Source organism: Perognathus longimembris, chromosome 1 (genome assembly GCF_023159225.1).
Source record: "Perognathus longimembris pacificus isolate PPM17 chromosome 1, ASM2315922v1, whole genome shotgun sequence".
NCBI lineage: Eukaryota > Metazoa > Chordata > Mammalia > Rodentia > Heteromyidae > Perognathus > Perognathus longimembris.
The window spans coordinates 30893962-30914342 of NC_063161.1; the positions used below are offsets into that span (position 1 = coordinate 30893962).

Genomic DNA, 20381 nt, shown 5'->3' on the forward strand with positions numbered 1-20381 from the left:
CATATTTTCAAAAATTCTGAAGTTGTTCCAAGGTTGATCTGAGTTCTTTCAGTTTTTATTTTATCTACTTCAAATACGTATTTACCCATTCATAGATTCTACTTCCTAACATTTACAGAAAAACATTTTTCTTACCTTCTTTTGCAATGGTTAATCTTCCACATGGACTTCAAAATCCCCTCCCCGCCCCCAATTCCCTTAGTATTTTTTACTATCACTATCTCCCCTTTTCACCAGATACTCCTCTATTCCCCCTACCATCTCCTCTACCTTCTCAGGTTACTTTCTCCATTTCCAAAACTGTCCTCAATCCAGTGTTTCCCTCAAGCTGCATGCTTTTTTTTTTTTTTTTTAATCTTTTCTTCCATTGGATACTTCCCAAAAAACAATTCCTGACTCATTGGATATTCTCACTTGTCATTTACTTGTTAACACAATATCACTCTGTAGATCTTCGCATACCGACCCAGGAATTCCTGCCCAATACAGGAACTAACTTCCTCATTCCTGCATACCAATAATTGCCACATTCAGCTCATTTTATTTTGCCCTGTCTCTCCAAGCCAGTGATCCCATCATAGTTTCATCTACTGCATTTATCCCAATGATTAATGCAATCTGTAATTCACTATTTTACTGATGGTACACATTGCCACTCTGTTTCCTCACTCCAATACCTCTGTCTGCCACATATATTTGCATCACCCATCAAAGAGGGTAGCTTCTTTCACTGTTGATTTTGCATAGATCTCCTTATAATCACTCCAATTATTCCCTCCATACTAGGTAAAAATCTAACTGCTCACTTTCTTTGGTCTTTAGAAGCACAGGTATATAATTACCTAAAGTTATCTCCCATTTGGTACTTAGAGACACCAAACTCTCCATGTTAAAATGGGAATGTATCCTCTTCTCCTCCTTTCCACCTTTCACCCTGCCTTCTCCGATGATAAACCTTGCCTTCCTTGCTTTATGGTTCCAACATACTCATATATACCAAACACTTAGAAGCCATTTAAATTCTCTCTGTAATTCATTTCCCACATCCAACTGAACACTAACATTTACTCTAGAATCCTCCAGAAGTGTCTAGAGCACTATTTTTCAAAATACTATGTCATATCATTACACAATCCAGCCTTAAAAGCCTTTTGACTTCTGATTTAGAAAATCATAAGGTCCTTACCTGGTCCTTACAGTCAAGCGTCCCTCCAAAAACCTTGTTGTGTTCAAACCACAGGGGTCTTCTATTTTTAGAATTCAGTGATTGTTACCTGTGCAATTCTGCTGCTGTTATATTTAAATTACAACTCAGATCTTTCTATCTAGTTTCTTTTACAAGTCCTAACACCAACTACCTTAGCCCAGTAAACTGGCTAGATATGAATTACTATTTATGAGATTTTATCAAGATATTGGAGATTTATACCTCGAAAGAAAAACTCCCAGCTTTAAATGTTTAAATTGACTTAATAAAGGTAATCGATATTAAAATTTTTAAAAAGACAATCTGGAACTAGAAAAAGTAGCTAAATTTACCTTACTTTTCATTGTCAATATAAAACTAGATTTTCATTAGTAAACATAAAATAGCCAAAGGCAGCAAGAGATTATATTTAGAATAAAATGTGGTTTTAAAAATCAAATAGCTTTATGAGCAAGGATAGCATTCATTGTTACTAAGGCAGTACCTCCTAATGTTATGCAACAACATCCTGTTTGGAGAAGATATATGAAATTCATTCTTCTAGTCATGCTACCCTTAATCTTTTTTTTCAACTGCTTTCTTACAGTTGTTTCATAGTTTTCTTCTGAATGAAGACATTGGGCCTATTTTATATTTGACATTCAATCAATCATACCAAGAAAAATGAGAATCCATGTCATTATCACTCAAAATGTAGTGTTAATCCACCATAGACTGCAAATTGGAAAAAAAAAATCACCATAGTTACTTTTCAGGCTTTGTTATTCTCTTTATCCTAATCAAAACAGGACTATCAGGATAAGATAGATGCTACTCCTGACAAGATATGGTGGTGGGGGGGGAGGGAGAGAGGCTATATAAAAAAAAGAACAGGAAGTCAGAAGGATTAAAAGAATTTCATACTCATGAGACTACTGTCTCTGACTTCTAGAATCTCTACATGTAGCTATTTCAATTAAATATCTAAGGACTGCTTCTATAATTTGAACTTTGGAATACACACAGACACAAATTCCAATCAGGGTAAACATAGAAGATGGGGAAGCCAAAGTTCAGAGAGGTTATGTGTTTTTCCTATACCACCCAGTTATTGATATAGAAGAATCTAAACACACTCTCTTTTCATTTGCCCTCAGCAGAACAACAAGACAACTCTAAGTACTTCCACAAAATCCTGGCCATGCCCAGAATAATTAGATCAGGAAAGGACCTAAAAACTGAAGTAGTTTAGAGAGTAACCTTTTTCGACCCTGATATTTTCAAAACATCCACATATAACTCAAGATATTTTAATAGGTCTTTCAAGTGCTTACTTGCACAAGTGAAGACACATGCTAATTAACCATTCTTTCAACATTAAGTACTTTTAATTACTGTGTATTTTAAAAGCAGGTCAATAAGTTAAAAAAAATTCCTGAAATTTACTTAATTCTTCCAAGTCCTGACAATTAGCCTTAAGTACATTCAAGAGGTCTATAAAGGTACTTTTAAAAAAAAAGAGATTGGAGAAAGTTTCACTTCATGGATTTTGGCTACCATTCATGATTACATCTGGCTGATAAATATTTGTCATGGCAATTTATGTTTTAGGATGTCCTATAAAATTAAGTCAGGGGTAATTATTTTCACAATGGTTTCATCTCAACTGTTTACCAATCTATGATTTTATTATAAACTTTAAGCTTTACTTGCTGGGAAAGGTAAGAGGCAAGCAGAGGGAGAAACACACATCCAGCCTGGGGGGTTACCAGAAGGCACTATGAATCACAGCTCACTATCATTCACCATATATGCAAACATATAGCAGCATGCCTTTAGAACTATTTCCAACCTGGTTAAAGAGCCCATGTGCTCTTTAATAAAGAAAATACTCCACCTATATATTTTAAATGTGTGTGGTAAATTCTGTTCTTCAAAAATAGTTGTTCCAAAAAGTAGGCACCATTTACAATTGGAAGTAAAGTTTACTGCCAAAAAGATCAGACTCCAGAATTATCCAGATCATCAGAACCACACACACAGACACACACACACTCACACACAAAGTAAGACAAGTTAAAGATCTTTAAAAAATAAATAAAACAACATTGGATATATGTCATAGCGCAGTCAAGCTTCCTCGACACTTCAGAGGCTATCACATTCATAATATACCCCACAAAAACACTTGTGATGCACTGGGATCAGATGGCTTCTTAAACCAGTAGAAAGGCACGCAGAAAAATGCCTAAAGCATTGACAAATGCAGTCACTTCTGGAAATGATGTTAAGCTGTAGAGATTGAGAATAAAGTATGATTCTTACCATCTGAGACTGACTTCTAGGACATCCATTGATATCTTCAACTTTTTCATTTGCTAAAGCCAAGGAAGAAAAATAAAAGAGGGAGAAAAGAATGACATGCTTAAGCAATGAAATGAAACACACGCACATGTGTGCACGCACACACACATACACACACTTCAAAATAAATGTAAAACATCAAACAAAAAATGCAGCTGCTACATTTTCTTGACCTCCCAAGCCACATACAAGGAAACACACTTGTTAGCAGCGATAATTCCATGTGCACAAATCAAGAAAAAAACAAAGTGAGAAGGAAGGAAGTTGCTGCTAATTCTTCTCCAGCATGTGGCAAGTGACTACTAACATGAAACCTTTTACAAATGTCCCTGCTAGATCAGGGGCACAGTTATACAGAATCTCCGAGTATAGGAGTTGCTTCAGCTAACAAAATCTTCAGCTAACAAAAAAACACACATGGAAGACACATGGCTTAAGGAAGCATTCATTTCTGACAGTTCAGTATATGTAAAGATAGCTATAGAAAAGTATGGCACAAACTGCTCTCTCTTTTTTTCCCCTTCTTCTTCAAACATCCTCACTTAAACATGTTTAATTAAATCAGGGGAAAACCACATTCATCTCCAAGACACAGAACAAATTTGGTAAGCATCCCTCTTCAGCTGGCAGCCAAGCCTCTCATGGTTTCTTTCAAAAGCAGGTCTTACCAATGATCTGGATGATTTCTGCTAGCAATACTCCATCGGCAATGTCCTGTTGTAAATCCTTGATCAGCCGCTTGTGGCCTGATTTTGCTAGGTAGTGGTTGGCCCAGTCAGTGTAAATCTGTTCAACAGAAGGAGGGAAGAAGTAAGATGAGTGAGGGAAAGAGAGACAATTTAAAAAAGCTCGAGACAAATGTTAGATTCAAAGGGGAGCTATTCTGGATCGCATTCCAGCTTAAGAAGTCACAGCTCAAAAGGAAATACTTGTAAAATAATTTTTAAACAGCTCTTCCCCCTGCTTATCTCTTGTTTCAAAGGAGGATGATTCACTCTTTCAAAATCACAGGCTAGTCACTTCTGACAAGGCAAAACTCCCTTCCCGAATGACTACTCAGGAAAGTTCTACTGTGAATCAATTTGGGTTTCTCTCTTTCCATTTATTCCATCATTTTGAAAATAATCCCGATTTTTTTTTAATGTAAAAGGAAGCCACCTGGACTGATTTGCACAAAACAGTCATAAAAGTGTGTGTTTCTCTGAGAAGATTTTATTGAATTTGTCACAGGAGAGACTATATGACAATATTTTGGCATCATTTTATGAAATAATTGCCAATGCTTTCTTTTCTAGAATATTTTATTTAGACTGTCATCTCTCATTTAAGCCTTCTGAAATGTGTTTATATTAGAGAACATAGGCAGCAAGTGGAATTATAGCACAAAAATTGCAATACAGAATTGAGAACTATATTGCAAGCCACAATATTGGCAATTTGACATGGAGTAGAAATGACTCATTGCCAACAGTTTTTGCTTTAAAGAAAAGTACAATGCCATTAAAAATGCATAAATATAAACGTTGCTTCTTCTTATGGGATGATGTGATCTCATATAAAGTTAACATAAAGGAAATAAGCATGAAAGATATATATCAATGTTATGCAGGGAGAAATTAGCAAATTTACATAAGGCAGCCTATGTGATATAAGAGGAACAATGAAAAATGTAGAATGAAAATAGAGAAAAGAAATTTAATAGTAAATACACATATGCTAAAAGTTATTAGAAGCACTAGAATTAGAACTGAGACAGGACTTAAATACAAGATGAAGATGGGCTGGGAAGGGCTTTCCTCACAGATAAGTATGACATATGGAAAATCAAAGTCCACAGAAAACAGAACATAGTTATATAAAATATACATTCGGCTCAGAAAATAAGCTGTATCCTGTATTTATGAGCACTGAATGTGGAGATTACCAAGAAAAACCCCATAATATTTGATTCCTAACAAAACAAACAGGTTCATTTGTAGTTGATACATAAAACTCAGGTCCAGAAGCTGGGAGCTGATAGCTCATGCCTGTAATCCTAGCTACTCTGGTGGCTAAGGTTTTAGAATTATGGTTTGAAACCAGCTTGGGCAGAAACGTCCCCATGAGACTCTTACCTTCAATTAACCACTCAAAAACTGGAAGTAGTGCTGGGGCTCAAGTGGTAGAGAGCTAGCCTTGAGCAAAAAAAAAAAAAAAAAACTCAGGGACAATGCCCAGTCCCTGAGTTCAAGCCCCATGATCAACAAACAGCAACAACATCAAATCCAGGGCATAGAGAATAAAAGGTGAGCATCTTTCCACAATTTGGATCAACCCCTTTCTACTCACATTGCACGTGCACGCAAGCGCGCACACACACACACACACAGTGGTATTTTTAACCTTATCTGTCTCAACTTTTAAATATCATTCTTCAGTTTCAACTTCTTGTCTAATAATACTTGAAGAGCACTTCTAAAAATCACCTAATTTGTTTCTCTCATTACTTCTGATATAACATGTACAAAAATTAACCTTCTCATCACAGAATATTTAACATGTTAGGAGTATGCTTTTATCATACCTCAAACTTAAGAGACAACTTTGTACACTCATGCTTGTATTTATAGGGACAAAATCTGTGAAATTACATAGATTTAAGAAATGGTTCTCAAGTAGACAATCCAAACTTAAAATACACAAGATGAAAAGTATTTGTTTGAGAAAATAGAAAGTGGCATTGAATACATATCTAGAGATTACATTTCCTGAATATTAAGAATAATTGCAAGATTCAGTTGCACAATCAAAATATTTATGTCAGAAATCTATTTTCTTGCCTCCTCTCTCCCATTCCCTCTCTTCCCTTACCCCTGCTCCTCCCCCATCTTCCCCCTCTCCCTCCTCCTCCTTCTCTCCCTCCTCCTCCTCCTCCAGATGGGACCTAGCTTAGAATCAAGACTTTAAGTTCAAGCTCCTCCTCTGTTTTCATTCTCAGTGCCAGTGCTCTATCACTTACACCATACCTCCAGCATAGTACTGTGCTGATTAATTGTAGATGGACTTGTCTGAGACTTTTCTGCCAGAGCTGGCTTTGAAATGTGATTCTTTATATCTTACTCTCCAGAGTAAGGGTGCCTACCTCACATCAGTATGTTCTAAAGAGACGTTATAATCTACCAGGCTAAATATAAAACAATTACCAAGTTATATATATATACATATATATATATACATATATGTATATATATATAAACACATACACACACACATATATATATACATACATGCGTAAGGACATACATTCATCTGTACCTCGGGGCATTATGTTTGTTAGGAAAGTGCTCTACCATTGAGCCACACCACTGTCTATCTTTACTTCAGGTTATTTTCAGATAGATCTCTTATTCTGACACAGGGTGACCTCATACCTCCCAAGTAGATAGGAATGCAGATGTACATACTATATCCAGTTGGTATGTTGCTAGCATTTTGCCTAGGCTGGCCTTGAACAGCAGGTCATCTGATTTCTTCTCCCTGAATAGCTAGTACAGGCACAAGCCACCTTGCTTGACCTTGTTACCCTGTACTCTTTACATTTTTTAATAGGGAAATTGGGGAGAAAAAGGTGATTAGATATCTTTGATGAGACAGTATACATAAAAAAAAGCGTGGGATATAAGTGCATTTAAAACTTATCAATGCATTTCTGCAATGCTCTGATGAGAGAAAACAGAAATTACATTGTCAACTTTCATTACGATCTGTTGTTCAAACAAATACAAGAAAAAATGATGAAACCATGAACTGATTTTGGGTTCACACTACAAAGATGTTCTTGGGGGGCTATCAACATGCAAAAACGATTAGAATATTTAACCTGTTAGTTTCAGCTGATTGATTTAAAATATGTAATAGTCATTTTGTCAGATTATGCTATGAATTAATTACCAGTGTTTAGTGAAATTAATATAATTTGGAATATTAATCACAAATAAATATTTATAATTTCTCAAAGAGAGTCACTGAAGATTTCAAACATCAAAATTCTGGCAAAACCTTCAAATATGGTTTGTCTCTAAACTTCTTAAGACCATTTTGAGTAACTGCTACCAATTTTTCACTCAGCAATTACATTGCTGAAAAAGTCTATTTCAAAAGTATTATATTTCAGAGAATTCAAGAGAATCAGTGAAAATAAGCTCATTGAAGGGCTACTTAAGAAATGTATTCATTTATAATACAAGGCACAGCTGACATGGTGATTTTCTATTTAACAGTTTGAATTATTTGGCTATTATTATTATTCATTATTATGTTAAGGATATTGCTATATCTAAAATCTATGTGTACAATAACTGAACACTTATTACTCCCAGGCTACCAAGTCCTCATCTGCAGAGTAGAAACAATATTATACTTTTTTAATATGATTATTGTGAGGACTGAATAAATTTACACTTTTGAACATAGTCTTTCACTTAGTATTTATTTAAATGCTAAATGCTATTACTTTACTCTTCCAATTTAAAATACATTTATTATTTATAACAAGATTAAATTTTCTAGTAAATCATTACTTCTGTCAATTCCTTAAATCATAGCTATCTAGGAACCTAAATGGTCAAGGAAAACCACCTCAAATTAAAAATAATCTGTAAGCTTAGTCGTATACCTTTACAATATTTCTTTTGCAGTGCTCACTTTTCATTTAAAATAGATGAGTGTGATAAAAGCATATACCACCTGACTCTGGTTTTGTGAATTAAACCTGTCTCAGCAAAACATCAGGAGAAGCATTAATCTTGTTCTCCAAAACCTTGGTTTTGGGTGACTTTCCTCATTACTGATGACATACATAACATACTGCTTCTGTCCACTGCAGCAAACTGTTCCTACACTCTTAACATGGATATGTTTTATTATTTGGTTGACATATTGTGGGTAATGTACCACCCAGTTATATGAATTATGACTATCTTTTTAATTCCATACATGACACTAATAAGTACAAGTCTCATTGGGATACAATAAGTTATTAAATAGTCAAAGGAACAGAGTAAAGGAAAGACTGTCTCTTCACCAAAGGTAATAGGTTTACTTGAATAAAATACTTATCAGTAGATTTACTTGAATATATTGTAAATGTACTCAGATTTTTAAACATTAGGTGTGCTGGTATTGACGATGCCCTTACTCATAACATGATCCTACATTCCCAGTATTCGAGTGGTACCATTCTATCATCACTGAAAGCATTGCCCCCTGGGATATTTAACCTTTTAGCATTGCCAAGGTATATTAGACTCTTCTATTGCTGACAAAAATCATGTAGAAAAGTGATCACACTCTTTATAAGTGTACTTTCATTGTAAAAAGACAAATGATAGGTACATATACTTACAAGGTATTAAATGATGTGAAGATCAGTGAGTACAATGTAAAAGAAAAGCTACCTGAATACAAACCAAATATTTCAAATAGTAAAAGCTACCTGAATTCATACCAAATATTTCAAATAGTTATCATCTTTAGGAAGCATCTTCAAAATATTCTAAGCTTTTTACAAATGCTGTGTAATGTAATGGATCAGAGAAACACTATTTACTTTTTCTCCCCTGTCACTGAAGCTTTGTGCTCTTTGACAATCATCACCCAAGTATCTCTACCCCCTATCTCTACTCCTATCATTCTTGTCTCTGTTTCTACAGTTCAGTAGATTCAGATACCACGAATGTTTGAGAACAAGCAGTATTTGTCTTTCTGTGCCTGGCTTATTTCATCTAATATGGTGCTCTCCAGTTCTGTCTTTGTTATTTTAAAGGGCATAGTTACTTCCCATACTATACCTACATACAGATAGATAGATAGATAGATAGATAGATAGATAGATAGATAGATAGATAGATAGATAGATAGAATTGTGTATATAGATAATGTGATAGCCTATATATTGATCAATTATTTGATATAGATATTTTTATCCACTAATCTGTTGATGGATTCTTAGGGTGACTCCATAAATTGGCTATTTCAATGAACACTGAAATTTAGACATCTCTTTGACATACTGATTTCAAATCTTTCAGGAATACAGTACGATTGTAGTAGGAGGATTCTTAAATCATAAATAATTCCATCTTTAGTTTTCTGAAGGACAAGTACTTCTCACTAAGACTATGTAAATGTATGTTTCCATCAACTCGATAGATAGATAGACAGACATATAGATATAATTTGTATATACAGATCATGATAACTCCAGTCCCACATACACTCAACAGGCAATAATGGTTCTAATAGCCATGAGTAAGTTACATTACCCAGGCTGCCACAAAAATAGTCATGCTTTTTGGCCTTCACCAATCTATTGCCTCAAGGAGAAAACAAAATACATATGTGAAACATAAGAATTTGGAACTATATCAGTCCTTTTTTTCAAAGACTGAGTTTTGTTTTATTGTATGTATGTATGTAAGTATGTATGTATGAATAAATAAATAAATAAATAAAGCAGCTTGAACTTCATGATCTTGCTTAGCTTTTTCTACCCTTGTTCCCGCTTTCTTGCCTATTAATTGGAGATAAAGAGTCTCAGAGACTGTTCTGCCCCTATCTAGCTTCAAATTGTGTTTCTCAGATTTAAGTCTCTGGAATAACTAACAGGCATGAGCCACCAGCATCCATTTAGAACTCATTTTTTAAATCACAAGTGATAAGTTACTTTGAAATGGGAAAATTTTCTCTTTATAGAAACAGATCTCAGCTGTAAACTACATATTTTTTAAATTGTAACTTTGTGTGCCTCAGATTTTTTCCACATTTTTATTAGAATCACTTAATTGTACCAAAGTATTTCATTTTGACTCATCCTTTTCATCATTCTCCCTCATCTCTCATCCCCAAACTAATTTTGACAGACTTCAATGTTCCATTTTCAGAAAGATATAGAAAATATTTTGAGCATATTCATTCTCCTTCACTCGGTTCACTCTTCCCCTTCCCACTAGTACTAAATGCACAGACCTGTTCTACATTCCTGTCATTCAGAATATGTGTGTATGTATGTTTATGTTTGTACAGAGGTTTCAGTGTGGTATTTCACACACACACATGCACACACACACACATATATATAAAGTATTTTCATCAGATATATATTAATTTTATGACATAAAAATTCAACTTAGAACTGGGTACCAGTTGCTCATGTGTGTAATCCTAGCTACTCAGGAGGCTGAGCTTTGAGGAAAGCTGTTCAAAGCCAGACTAGGCAGGAAAGTCCCCAAGACTCTTATCTCCAATTAAGCAACAGAAAATCCAGAAGTGGATTTTGGTAGTGTTAGCCATTGAGCACAAAAGCTCAAGGACAGTGACTGGGCCCCTGAGTTCAAGTTCTAAGACTGGCACACACACACACAAACACACACACCTTCACGTTAGACAAAGAATGTTGAAAATAAATATGGGATTATGACAGCTTGAGAAGTTTATTACAAACTGCATCTTCAGTTTCCGGTACAGAATTGATGTTATGGAGAGATCCATGAAGTCCACTCTCACTACAAGTCATTATGGTTTGGGCATTGTTTGACCACGGTAGTTCATGGCCATGTAGAAGTGTGGAACTCTTAAGAATTAAGACCTGTGAGGAAGCTGGTAAACCACTGGGCCAAAATCATTGAAGAGGATTAATGTGTGTGTTTTTTTTTATTCAACCAATTAGTACTAAGAGGGTGCAATGAAAGGGAAAGACTAGCCACTTCCTAGCCTCTTCTATTTCCAATCCCGACAATGTGATATTTCCTTCCTATATGATACCACCATTATGCTGCCATCCACCATAAGTTTGTGCAGTCAACATGGGCTGTCCTCTACTAGACATTGGCTCCTTCATGATGTTTTGACTTAAAACCCCCAAATTATGAGCTGTATACTAACCTAATTGTCTGTCTGTCATGCTGGTGGTTGAAGCCAGATCTTTAACTTTACTAAAAATAGTTAATACATAGATCTTCTAGAACTGATTGCCTGGTGATAAAACTATACACTGACTATTAAAAGCTTTTGGTAAAATTGATATCTGTGCAATAAATTCTCCAAAATAAATAGATCAATACAACGAGTATATTCATCAGTTTCTATAAGAAGGATAATACTGTTTGTGAAGTATTTCTTGTTGTTGTTCTTGCAATTTCAAGATTATATTAGCTTGAAAATGAATCTTGGTGAACTAACATTACAGAAAATCAGTGAATGGTCTGTAAAGGCAGGCAAATTCTTAAGTAAACATGAAGTCTAATATTTCTCTTTTACTTTTTGCTTTATTTCTCACATCTAGTCTGACTCAATTCGGTTAATTCTATCTGCTTAATACTTCTTGACCCTTAAGCTCTATTAGTGCAATTACTGTCCTGGTTCAACATCTTATCATCACTCATTTCAATTGTTCTACCAGTATGAGAAAGTATTTAAGTTCAGAAAGGTAAGTATTAAAGTATTTCATATTCTTCAGCTATATTTTGCTTCAAAATGCAAATCTAAGTAAATGTAAATATAAATCTGTATACTAAAGAGAAATTGAATAACAGCCCTCAAAACTTCAGAAAAAAGCCAATTTATTATATTTTAAGGAGAAAATTGGTTTTAAAAATTCCAAAAGTCTAATCACAGCTATAAAGGTTACAGAAAAATGACCAAAGATTGAACAAAATGGAAGAAGAAACTTGAACAAGTAGAAGGGGGTGGGCATTTTCCACGTGATGCAAAGATAATGAAACCTCGAAGGAATTGAAAGATGAAATAACACAAAAAATTATGAATAATTATATTTGACCAGATTCTGAGGAAGAGACACACAGACTGAAAGAAGACAATAGTAGTAACACAAAGGTTAAGCAGAGGAATCATGAGTAAATCAAAAAGACTGCAATGAAGATATTTAGGAGAGCTGAACACCCATGGCTCATGCTTACTTATATCTACCTACTCAAAAAGTCATTTTGAGGACCAAGGTTCAAAGCTAGCCCCGGCAGAAAAGACTATCTTTACAAAAAAGACATATCTGTGTCCAAAATATGCAATAGATAGGCAACAAATAATAGATGAAAATAATGATCCCTGATTTAGAAGGAGGAATAAGAGACAAACAAGCAAAAAGGAGGTTGCAGAGTAAATGTCATAGCAATGTAAAGAGGCTTTTTAATAATGCCATAGAGCCTGTGGCTCAGCTTGAACCAGATTCAATAATTCTGGGAAGGCCTCCATTTCCCCCCATTCCCTCATCCCATGAAGAGCCAGAAAATAGACTCTAGAGGTAGAACCAAGATAGCCAGTCATTAGATGGTATGAGAAAATAGAATGATTAGTAAAATCATACATACTAATACTAAGACACTAACTTTCCTTCTAGGATCATTTTTCATCAAAATTATTGGATTCTATATCTCTTCACACTTCAGTCAGAATATTGGGGGAAAATTCTCTGACAACAATGACCATTCCTAAAACCAATATATACTGAGGTTTATGGTATCCACTAAATCAGCCAAATGACCAGTGGGTAGCCTATAATGAAAAACAGAGGGCTAAGAATTGCATGTATCTACCCATAGGCATCCAACTATCTTCCAAGTAGCTGTTATTTGGCTTACATATCTGATCCACAGAGAAATGAGAGTTATAATTTACCTTACGAGATTCTCTATAATAAATATAGATATAAAAATGGACACAGTTTTAAAACAAGCATAAAACAGAGAAAGCCAAGAGATGGTAACTGATAAACTAATCTAGAACAGAAATATTGTGTGTATATATATCAGAAAAATAATGTATAGATATATGCACATAAATATCAGCACAAACTTAAATTATAAACAATTAGAAATTGAAATTATTATAGTAAAATTTTTTAATTGAAAGACTAGAAGATGAAGTCAAGAATATTTATCTGACTCAAAAAACTAAGCCCCTCCAAGCCCAATAAACCTATTAGGAAATGGGCAAAAGAGCTAAAGAGAGACTTCACAAGAGAAGATATAAAAATGGCAAAGAAACACATGAGGAAATGCTCCACATCCCTGCTGGTAAAGGAAATGCAAATAAAAACAACCCTGAGATACCACCTCACCCCAGTTAGAATGGCCTATACTCTGAACTCAGGCAACAACAAATGCTGGAGGGGGTGGGGAGAAAGAGGAACCCTTCTCCATTGTTGGTGGGAGTGCAAATTAGTACAACCACTTTGGAGAACAATATGGAGGTTTCTCAAAAAGCTCAATATAGACCTACCCTATGACCCAGCCATACCACTCCTAGGCATCTATCCTAAACAGCAAAACCCAAGATATCAAAAAGACATTTGTACTTCCATGTTTATCGTGGCACAATTCACAATAGCCAAAATATGGAAACAACCCAGATGCCCCTCCACAGACGAATGGATCCAAAAAATATGGTACTTATACACAATGGAATACTACATAGCGATTAGGAATGGTGAAATATTGTTATTTGCAGGGAAATGGTCAGAACTCGAACAAATAATGTTGAGTGAGACAAGCCTAGAACACAGAAAACAAAGGGGCATGATCTCCATGATATATGACTGTTAACAAAGGGAGATGGAGAGACAGTAGAGACCAAGTCTGTGAACACTGTATATGTGCTTGATACATTGTATATTGCATATGGGTCTACCTGACCTAGACAAGGGATGGAAAAACAGGTTGTAAGATATCACAAGAAATGTACACACTGCCCTACTATGTAACTGCACCCTCTTTGCACAACACCTTGTAAAAAATTTATGTTCAATTAATAATAAAAAAATATATATATAAAAAGAATATTTATCTGAAAGTAGATAAAAAAGCAAATGGGAGCTGCAAATGTAGCTTAGCGGTTAGAGTGCTTGCCTACCTTGCATGAAGTCTTGATTCCTCAGCACCACATAAACAGAAAAAGCCAGAAGTGGCGCTGTGGCTCAAGGGGTAGAGTGCTAGCTTTGAGCAAAAAAGAAGCCAGGGACAGTGTTCAGGCCCTTAGTTCAAGCCCCAGGACTAGCAAAAAAGAAAAAAAAATCAAATGGCTCAGTTCACATGTGGTGGGTCCACCTGTACTCATACCTACCCTAGAGTTGGAGATTGGGACTGAGGCTTCTGGACAGTCCAGGAAGTAATTAGAGAGATTCAACAGAAACCAGTAAAGCTGGATGTGCTGATAAGCTTCTTTGATGTAGTTATACAGTAGGTGTAAAGAGGCCTGTTGCAGTCTAGGATGGCCTGGTCAAAAGTACAAGACTCTATTTAGAAAACAACTAAAGCAAAACAGGCGAGGAGCAAAGCACAAGTAGTAGAGTTCACACATTACAAGTACAATGTTAAGTTCAAACCCCAATACTGACAACAAAAAAGAAACAAACTAATTTAGGTATTATCACTTTCCAAAAAGATAATTATTTTCTCACAAGAAGACAATATACCTAGGTAGATCTCTGTATTGACTTTAACCCTAAAACCAAAAGGAACAAATAACATCAGCACTGGTAACCTAAACTCTCACCTACTTACATCTACTCTCCCTACCACAGTGACTCTTTCTTGGTATGCCAATACCATATGTTCCTTATATCTATTTGCAGATTCTATTGCAATTGAAATGACATTTGATTTTTTTTTACTTAGAACATTTATCTTTTAAAATTTGTAGCCACAATTCATCAGCTTGGTATCTACTGACGTCTCTGTTTTCACTTTAGTGATAAAACATTTTTAGATGAACAGAAATAGATAGAAATGTAATCTGATAGGTAAAGAAGGGATAGGGTTCACTGTGCTGGTTTCAATACAGTCTGGGTTTTTTTTTAAACATGGAATTTCTTTATAGAGAAAATAACTGAGGCCAGACACAAGCTGTGTTTGGTATTGTGGCTTCAGCAGAGATCATCAGTGAGGAGGAATAGAGGGGAAAAGGGGGCGGGGAATGGATTAGGAAATTTTAAAACCCTCTGAGGTGCTGTTTGCAACAATGACTGACTAGACTTTTCCCATCCTGCTTATCGAACGGCATCCTTCATCTAATTTGCTCTCCCAACAATTCATAGGAAACAATGTGTGTCGCTGTGGAATCTTTCTCACTATCTCAAGTGTACTAAATACCATGGCACTCAAGTCAGCATTTCCTCCTCTAGCCTTCAGTGTTACAGTCATGCTAGCCAATTACATGGGGAGTATGGAAAATCAAACCCTCTGACAGAGATCACATACACAATGACAGCTGCCCTGTCCCCTGTCTTAGAGACCTAGAGTCTGGTGAACCATTCCTCTTCCTACAAAGAATATATTTTATAAATATAGGAGAGAAAAAAAGAAGATATTGTAATGACAGAGCCCAATGCTGGTAGCAATTTAAACTGTATTTCACTCCACTGCGATTACATTTCCTCTGGTAGCAGCAGCATGATGGACAAGAATAGGCTACACAGCATTCTTTCTCCACCATGGAGTATGGACTAATCACAGTGCTGTGACTCAAGTGCTGTTTTAGACATTTTAGAAGGCTGAAGTCATTCAATTTTAAAAGAAAGCTCCCTAAGAAGAAGGCCTCACTTTTGCATTTTCCAGAAGAGAATCTCAAGATAAAGGTGTTGTGTTTTCCCAAAGTCACACTGGCAAGCATTGTAAACAAACAACATGTATGGCCCTAAATTCGTACTCCTAAATCACCCAAAAGGAAGTAGTTCATTTACAAAGCTCACTTACATCATCTTAACCTTAGCCTGCTATGACTACTCTTGCTGCATTTGACTTCTATCCTCAAACATTTCTCTTTTGACTGTGACCTCAGGCACTTACAGAAGATGCAGTGTGAATGGTTTTGTGTGCGTGTGCATGTGCATGTGCTGGTCCTGGGACTTGAGGTCAGGGCCCAGGCATTGTTCCTAAGCCTTTTTAGCTCAAGGATAGCACTTCTCCCTTTGAATCACAAGTCCACTTTCCACTGGCTTGGAATCGCACTGTCCTCAGATCTCTGCTTCTTGAGCCAATGACTACTGACGCCCATGGGAATGCAGCTTAACAACTTGCAAAATGCCAATGATGCAGATGACCATGTGAGCTTCAATCTGCCTAATAAATGGCACAAAAGGGTATTTTAAAACTATTTTAAAATGTGTAGTTCCCCTCTTTCCTGTTATGAAAACCAAGTAAGAACACTTGAGAAGTTTTTCATCTTTTTGTCTTTTTCTACTAAACTGATCAGAGTAAAGCAAAATTAGTAAATTATCCTCCAATGGCCAGCTGACATGCCAAAACATGCATATGAAAATAGTGGTAATGAAACACAAAGCTACAACAGAATACATATGTTTAAATCACAGCCCTCTAGGCCTGAATCTTGTCACATAACAACAACTAACAGTAACAAGCTGACTATAGGAATATCAGTGGAGAAAATGTGGTCCCTGAACCAATAGCATCAGAGCCATCTTTGAATGTGTTCTAAAAGCATAATATCTGGCTTCACCCAAATCTACTTACTAGCTGGGAAGGATGGTGTCAGCAAACTGAATTTTAAGAAGCCCTTCCAGTTAGTTTTATGTGTGTTTCCATTTAGGAACCAGTAGCATGGGCAAATAATACTCATAGATAAGAGATCCAACTTAAACAAAATGAACTGTTTTTCAGTGTGAAAAATTGGTATTTCAAGCATAAGTCAACACTAATAGAAGACTATGGCTTATGTTTTCCCTTACCACCAAAGCTCACACCATCTTGATTGTAAATGCTCTTTGTGAACAAATGCTCTTTGTTCCTATGTTTTAACTTCTCCAAATTGTTAATGATACAGGAAGGTATTTACCTCAAAATTTTACTGTTTGTTTTCAATGATATTGAAAGTAAGGAAAGACAACCGCCTTAATTAGGTTTGTTTTTCCTCCTGAGTTTATTGGTGGTAGTTTTTCTTTTGGTTTGAAGTATTAGAGAAAGTCTTCATAAATGTATTTTATAAATAAGCAAATATGTAATTGTTTCTGAACTTCAACGGAAGATTTAGTTCATAAGCATTATTTATTTTGGGTTTACATTATACAGTTATTACTGGCTTTTTTTTTCTAGTTTTTCACTTTGTTTTAATGCAACATGGTGTTTGTAAGGTCCTCTCCCTGAGGGCTACATGCAGGTGCCCTCACCCATTAAGTCTCCACCCAGTTACCTGGGTAACCAGCAGACCTGGAGGCAGTTACCTCCCCCTTCCCTGAAGTCACATCCTGGCCACACCTCCCCATCCCTGCCCTACATAAGGCATCCCCCCACCCCCACCCCGGGATGGCTCCCTCTCTTGCCTACCTCATGAACCTTGAACTTGGGAGCAGGTCAGTAGAATAAACTTTTCTCTCCTGCCTGAAGACCACGTGGCATTCTCTTTTACCAGCTACCTACTTTAAAAAAACCTAACAGTGTTCAGGAAAACATTGTTCCTAATTTTATATTCTAACTTGTCAAAGCAATGAAAAAATTCCAGTAAAAATTTTAACTCAATGTTTGAGATAGGAATGTTCCATGAAATTAAAGTCTGTTTTACCCATTAGATGAAAATGTATGCAAGAAGGCAAACATACATGTTTTTAGGTGAAAATCATCAATTTGCATAAAAATAAGGAAATATATAAAATCCACTCAAACTGGTTTACTGGATTTTATGATTGGATACAGGTGGAACAAGTTAAATTTGAAACAAATAAATTTCAGTCATAATTTTAAGAAGAAAAGACCTTGCCTCAACAGAAGACAATTGATGTAATTACATGTTTATTTGCCTATCCTATCTATATTCTTACCTACCTATGTACCTTCCTACCTACCAAGGGACAGTTTTAATTAACCTAGGTTATAGCATGAAAGTTGCAAATCAAAGAGAACATACTGTCTTCTGTAGTAAAATCTGCAGTGAAATGCCACAAATGCACCCAGGGAACTGATACACTCAACTAGCTATTGATGAATGGGAAGGACTAGTGAAATCTCCAGAAAGGTTTCAAATATGTGCTTTCTGGCTCTATTTTCCTTTCTTCTTTTCACATATATTCTAAGCGAAAGCAAGACAATTTGGAGGCTCCTGATCCCCGGTAGAATACAATCCATTCTTATAACTACTTGACATTTTATAATCTACAATGAACTTCAATAAAATAATATATTTTAATTGATAAGACACGGTGAGAATTGTCATCTCGTTTTTTATTTACTACAGGCACTTTTAAGGTCCAAATTTAAGTCCAATTATACACGATTATATGTCAGCTTCCTGATAGTATTTTGCCAGCATCAAGCAATAGCTCTGAGTCACCACTGGTTGGAGCTAAATGCACATAACTGCCTGCTGTATAATCAGCCCACAGCAGCTGCTGTTCTGCAGCTCTATCACACTGCACAGCAAAACTCTTAAATGGTAAAACAACCACACAAACACAAAGGAGAATCAAAACTTCAGAAGGCATCATATTGATAGCTATCTTAAAAACCTCTAAGTTTTATCCTGAAATCCTTTCATTTTAAGTATATCCAAATGACTAGGTTACGAAGGACTGCATTTGAATCCCTGACAGGTTCAGGTAAAGAAACAAATGAAAAATAAAAACACAGATAATAAAACAGACTTCTCATTTTATGATTCCATATTGTGGTTCTATATAAATATAGGGTAATAGATAAAAAATCAAAGATTCTGTGGAAACTGTCCTATTTCTAAAGAAATGCAATGACTTGGGGGAAAAATGATCCTAAGTGAAGTAAGTCAGAGCCAGAGGGACAATGGATACATGCTTTCCCTTACATGTGGAAGCTAGATTTAGTTTTAAAACTTCTAAGTTCATTGGGTGGTATGCAAGTGTATACAAGTATATTAGCTGAGATATGATAGATTTAAGAGAGATCACAAATAGCATAGTTGGTATCAAACAGTACAAGTAATGCATCCAATGCCTAATGTATGAAACTGTAAGCTCTCTGTACATCAGTTTGATAATAAAAGTTTGAAAAAAAAATAAAGATCAAAGCAAAAAAGAAAAAGCCAAAATCAAAGTTCAGCAAATTCAAATACCAGGAAGCAAGCAATAAAGGGATAGGATAGGGCCAAGAGAAAAGGAGTAGATGAATGAAGTGGGTTGGCTGGGGGGGATTTGCAGGCAAGAATCCAATGTGTATCCTACAAATTAAGAAGAGTGAATGAAGGAAGAGATGGGGAATGAGAAGGAAGTGTGAGGATTTCAAAAGGGGGGACATGGATCAAAATATTGTATTCATACACTGCACTGTTACATGGCAACTCCTTTGTGCACCTACTTAAAGTTAATAATAGAAAGAAAAAAAGATACTAACTCAGCCAATATTTGGAGTTCAAACCTCAAACATCAGTGTCTGTTTCTGCATAAACCCATCCCTGTGATGGAAACCATTCCACAAAACACATGGAAAACACAGTCTCCAACACTGATTCAGCATGGAAAGCACAGCAGCAAGCATGCTCACCAGGCAGGAGAGCTGATCTTCAGTGACGTGCTGCCTTGTCTCCAAAGCTTTACCCTTCTGCAGTCCTCCTTCACTCACCCACAAAATAAAACGAAATTTCTGAAAGGTTTCAGAAGTGGAAAGTATGGAGTCTGGAGTCAGCAATGCTGGGCTCCTTTCCCAGTCCCACCACTTATGACTTGGTCTTGATTTTCCTTCTCCTTCATGCAGGGAACATATCCTTATCTGCCCTCCCTATCTCACAGGACCCCAGTGGGGATTTGCTCTAATAGAAAACATCTGGAAGAGGCGAGCTTGTCATGGAATAAAAGGCATCGCTA

At 35.9% G+C, this 20381-nt stretch overlaps 1 protein-coding gene across 3 annotated transcripts in view; it reads right to left on the reverse strand.

Moving 5' to 3' along the window:
* Nav3 (neuron navigator 3) overlaps positions 1-20381 on the reverse strand; it is a 619731-nt gene that overhangs the window by 184603 nt on the left and 414747 nt on the right. For all 3 annotated transcript variants that reach the window (XM_048359143.1, XM_048359134.1, XM_048359124.1), the window contains exons 3-4: positions 4219-4336; positions 3512-3564 (exon numbers count right to left, since the gene is read on the reverse strand). In XM_048359143.1, the coding sequence (XP_048215100.1) occupies positions 3512-3564; positions 4219-4336 (171 nt within the window). The remainder of the gene's footprint in view (positions 1-3511; positions 3565-4218; positions 4337-20381) is intronic.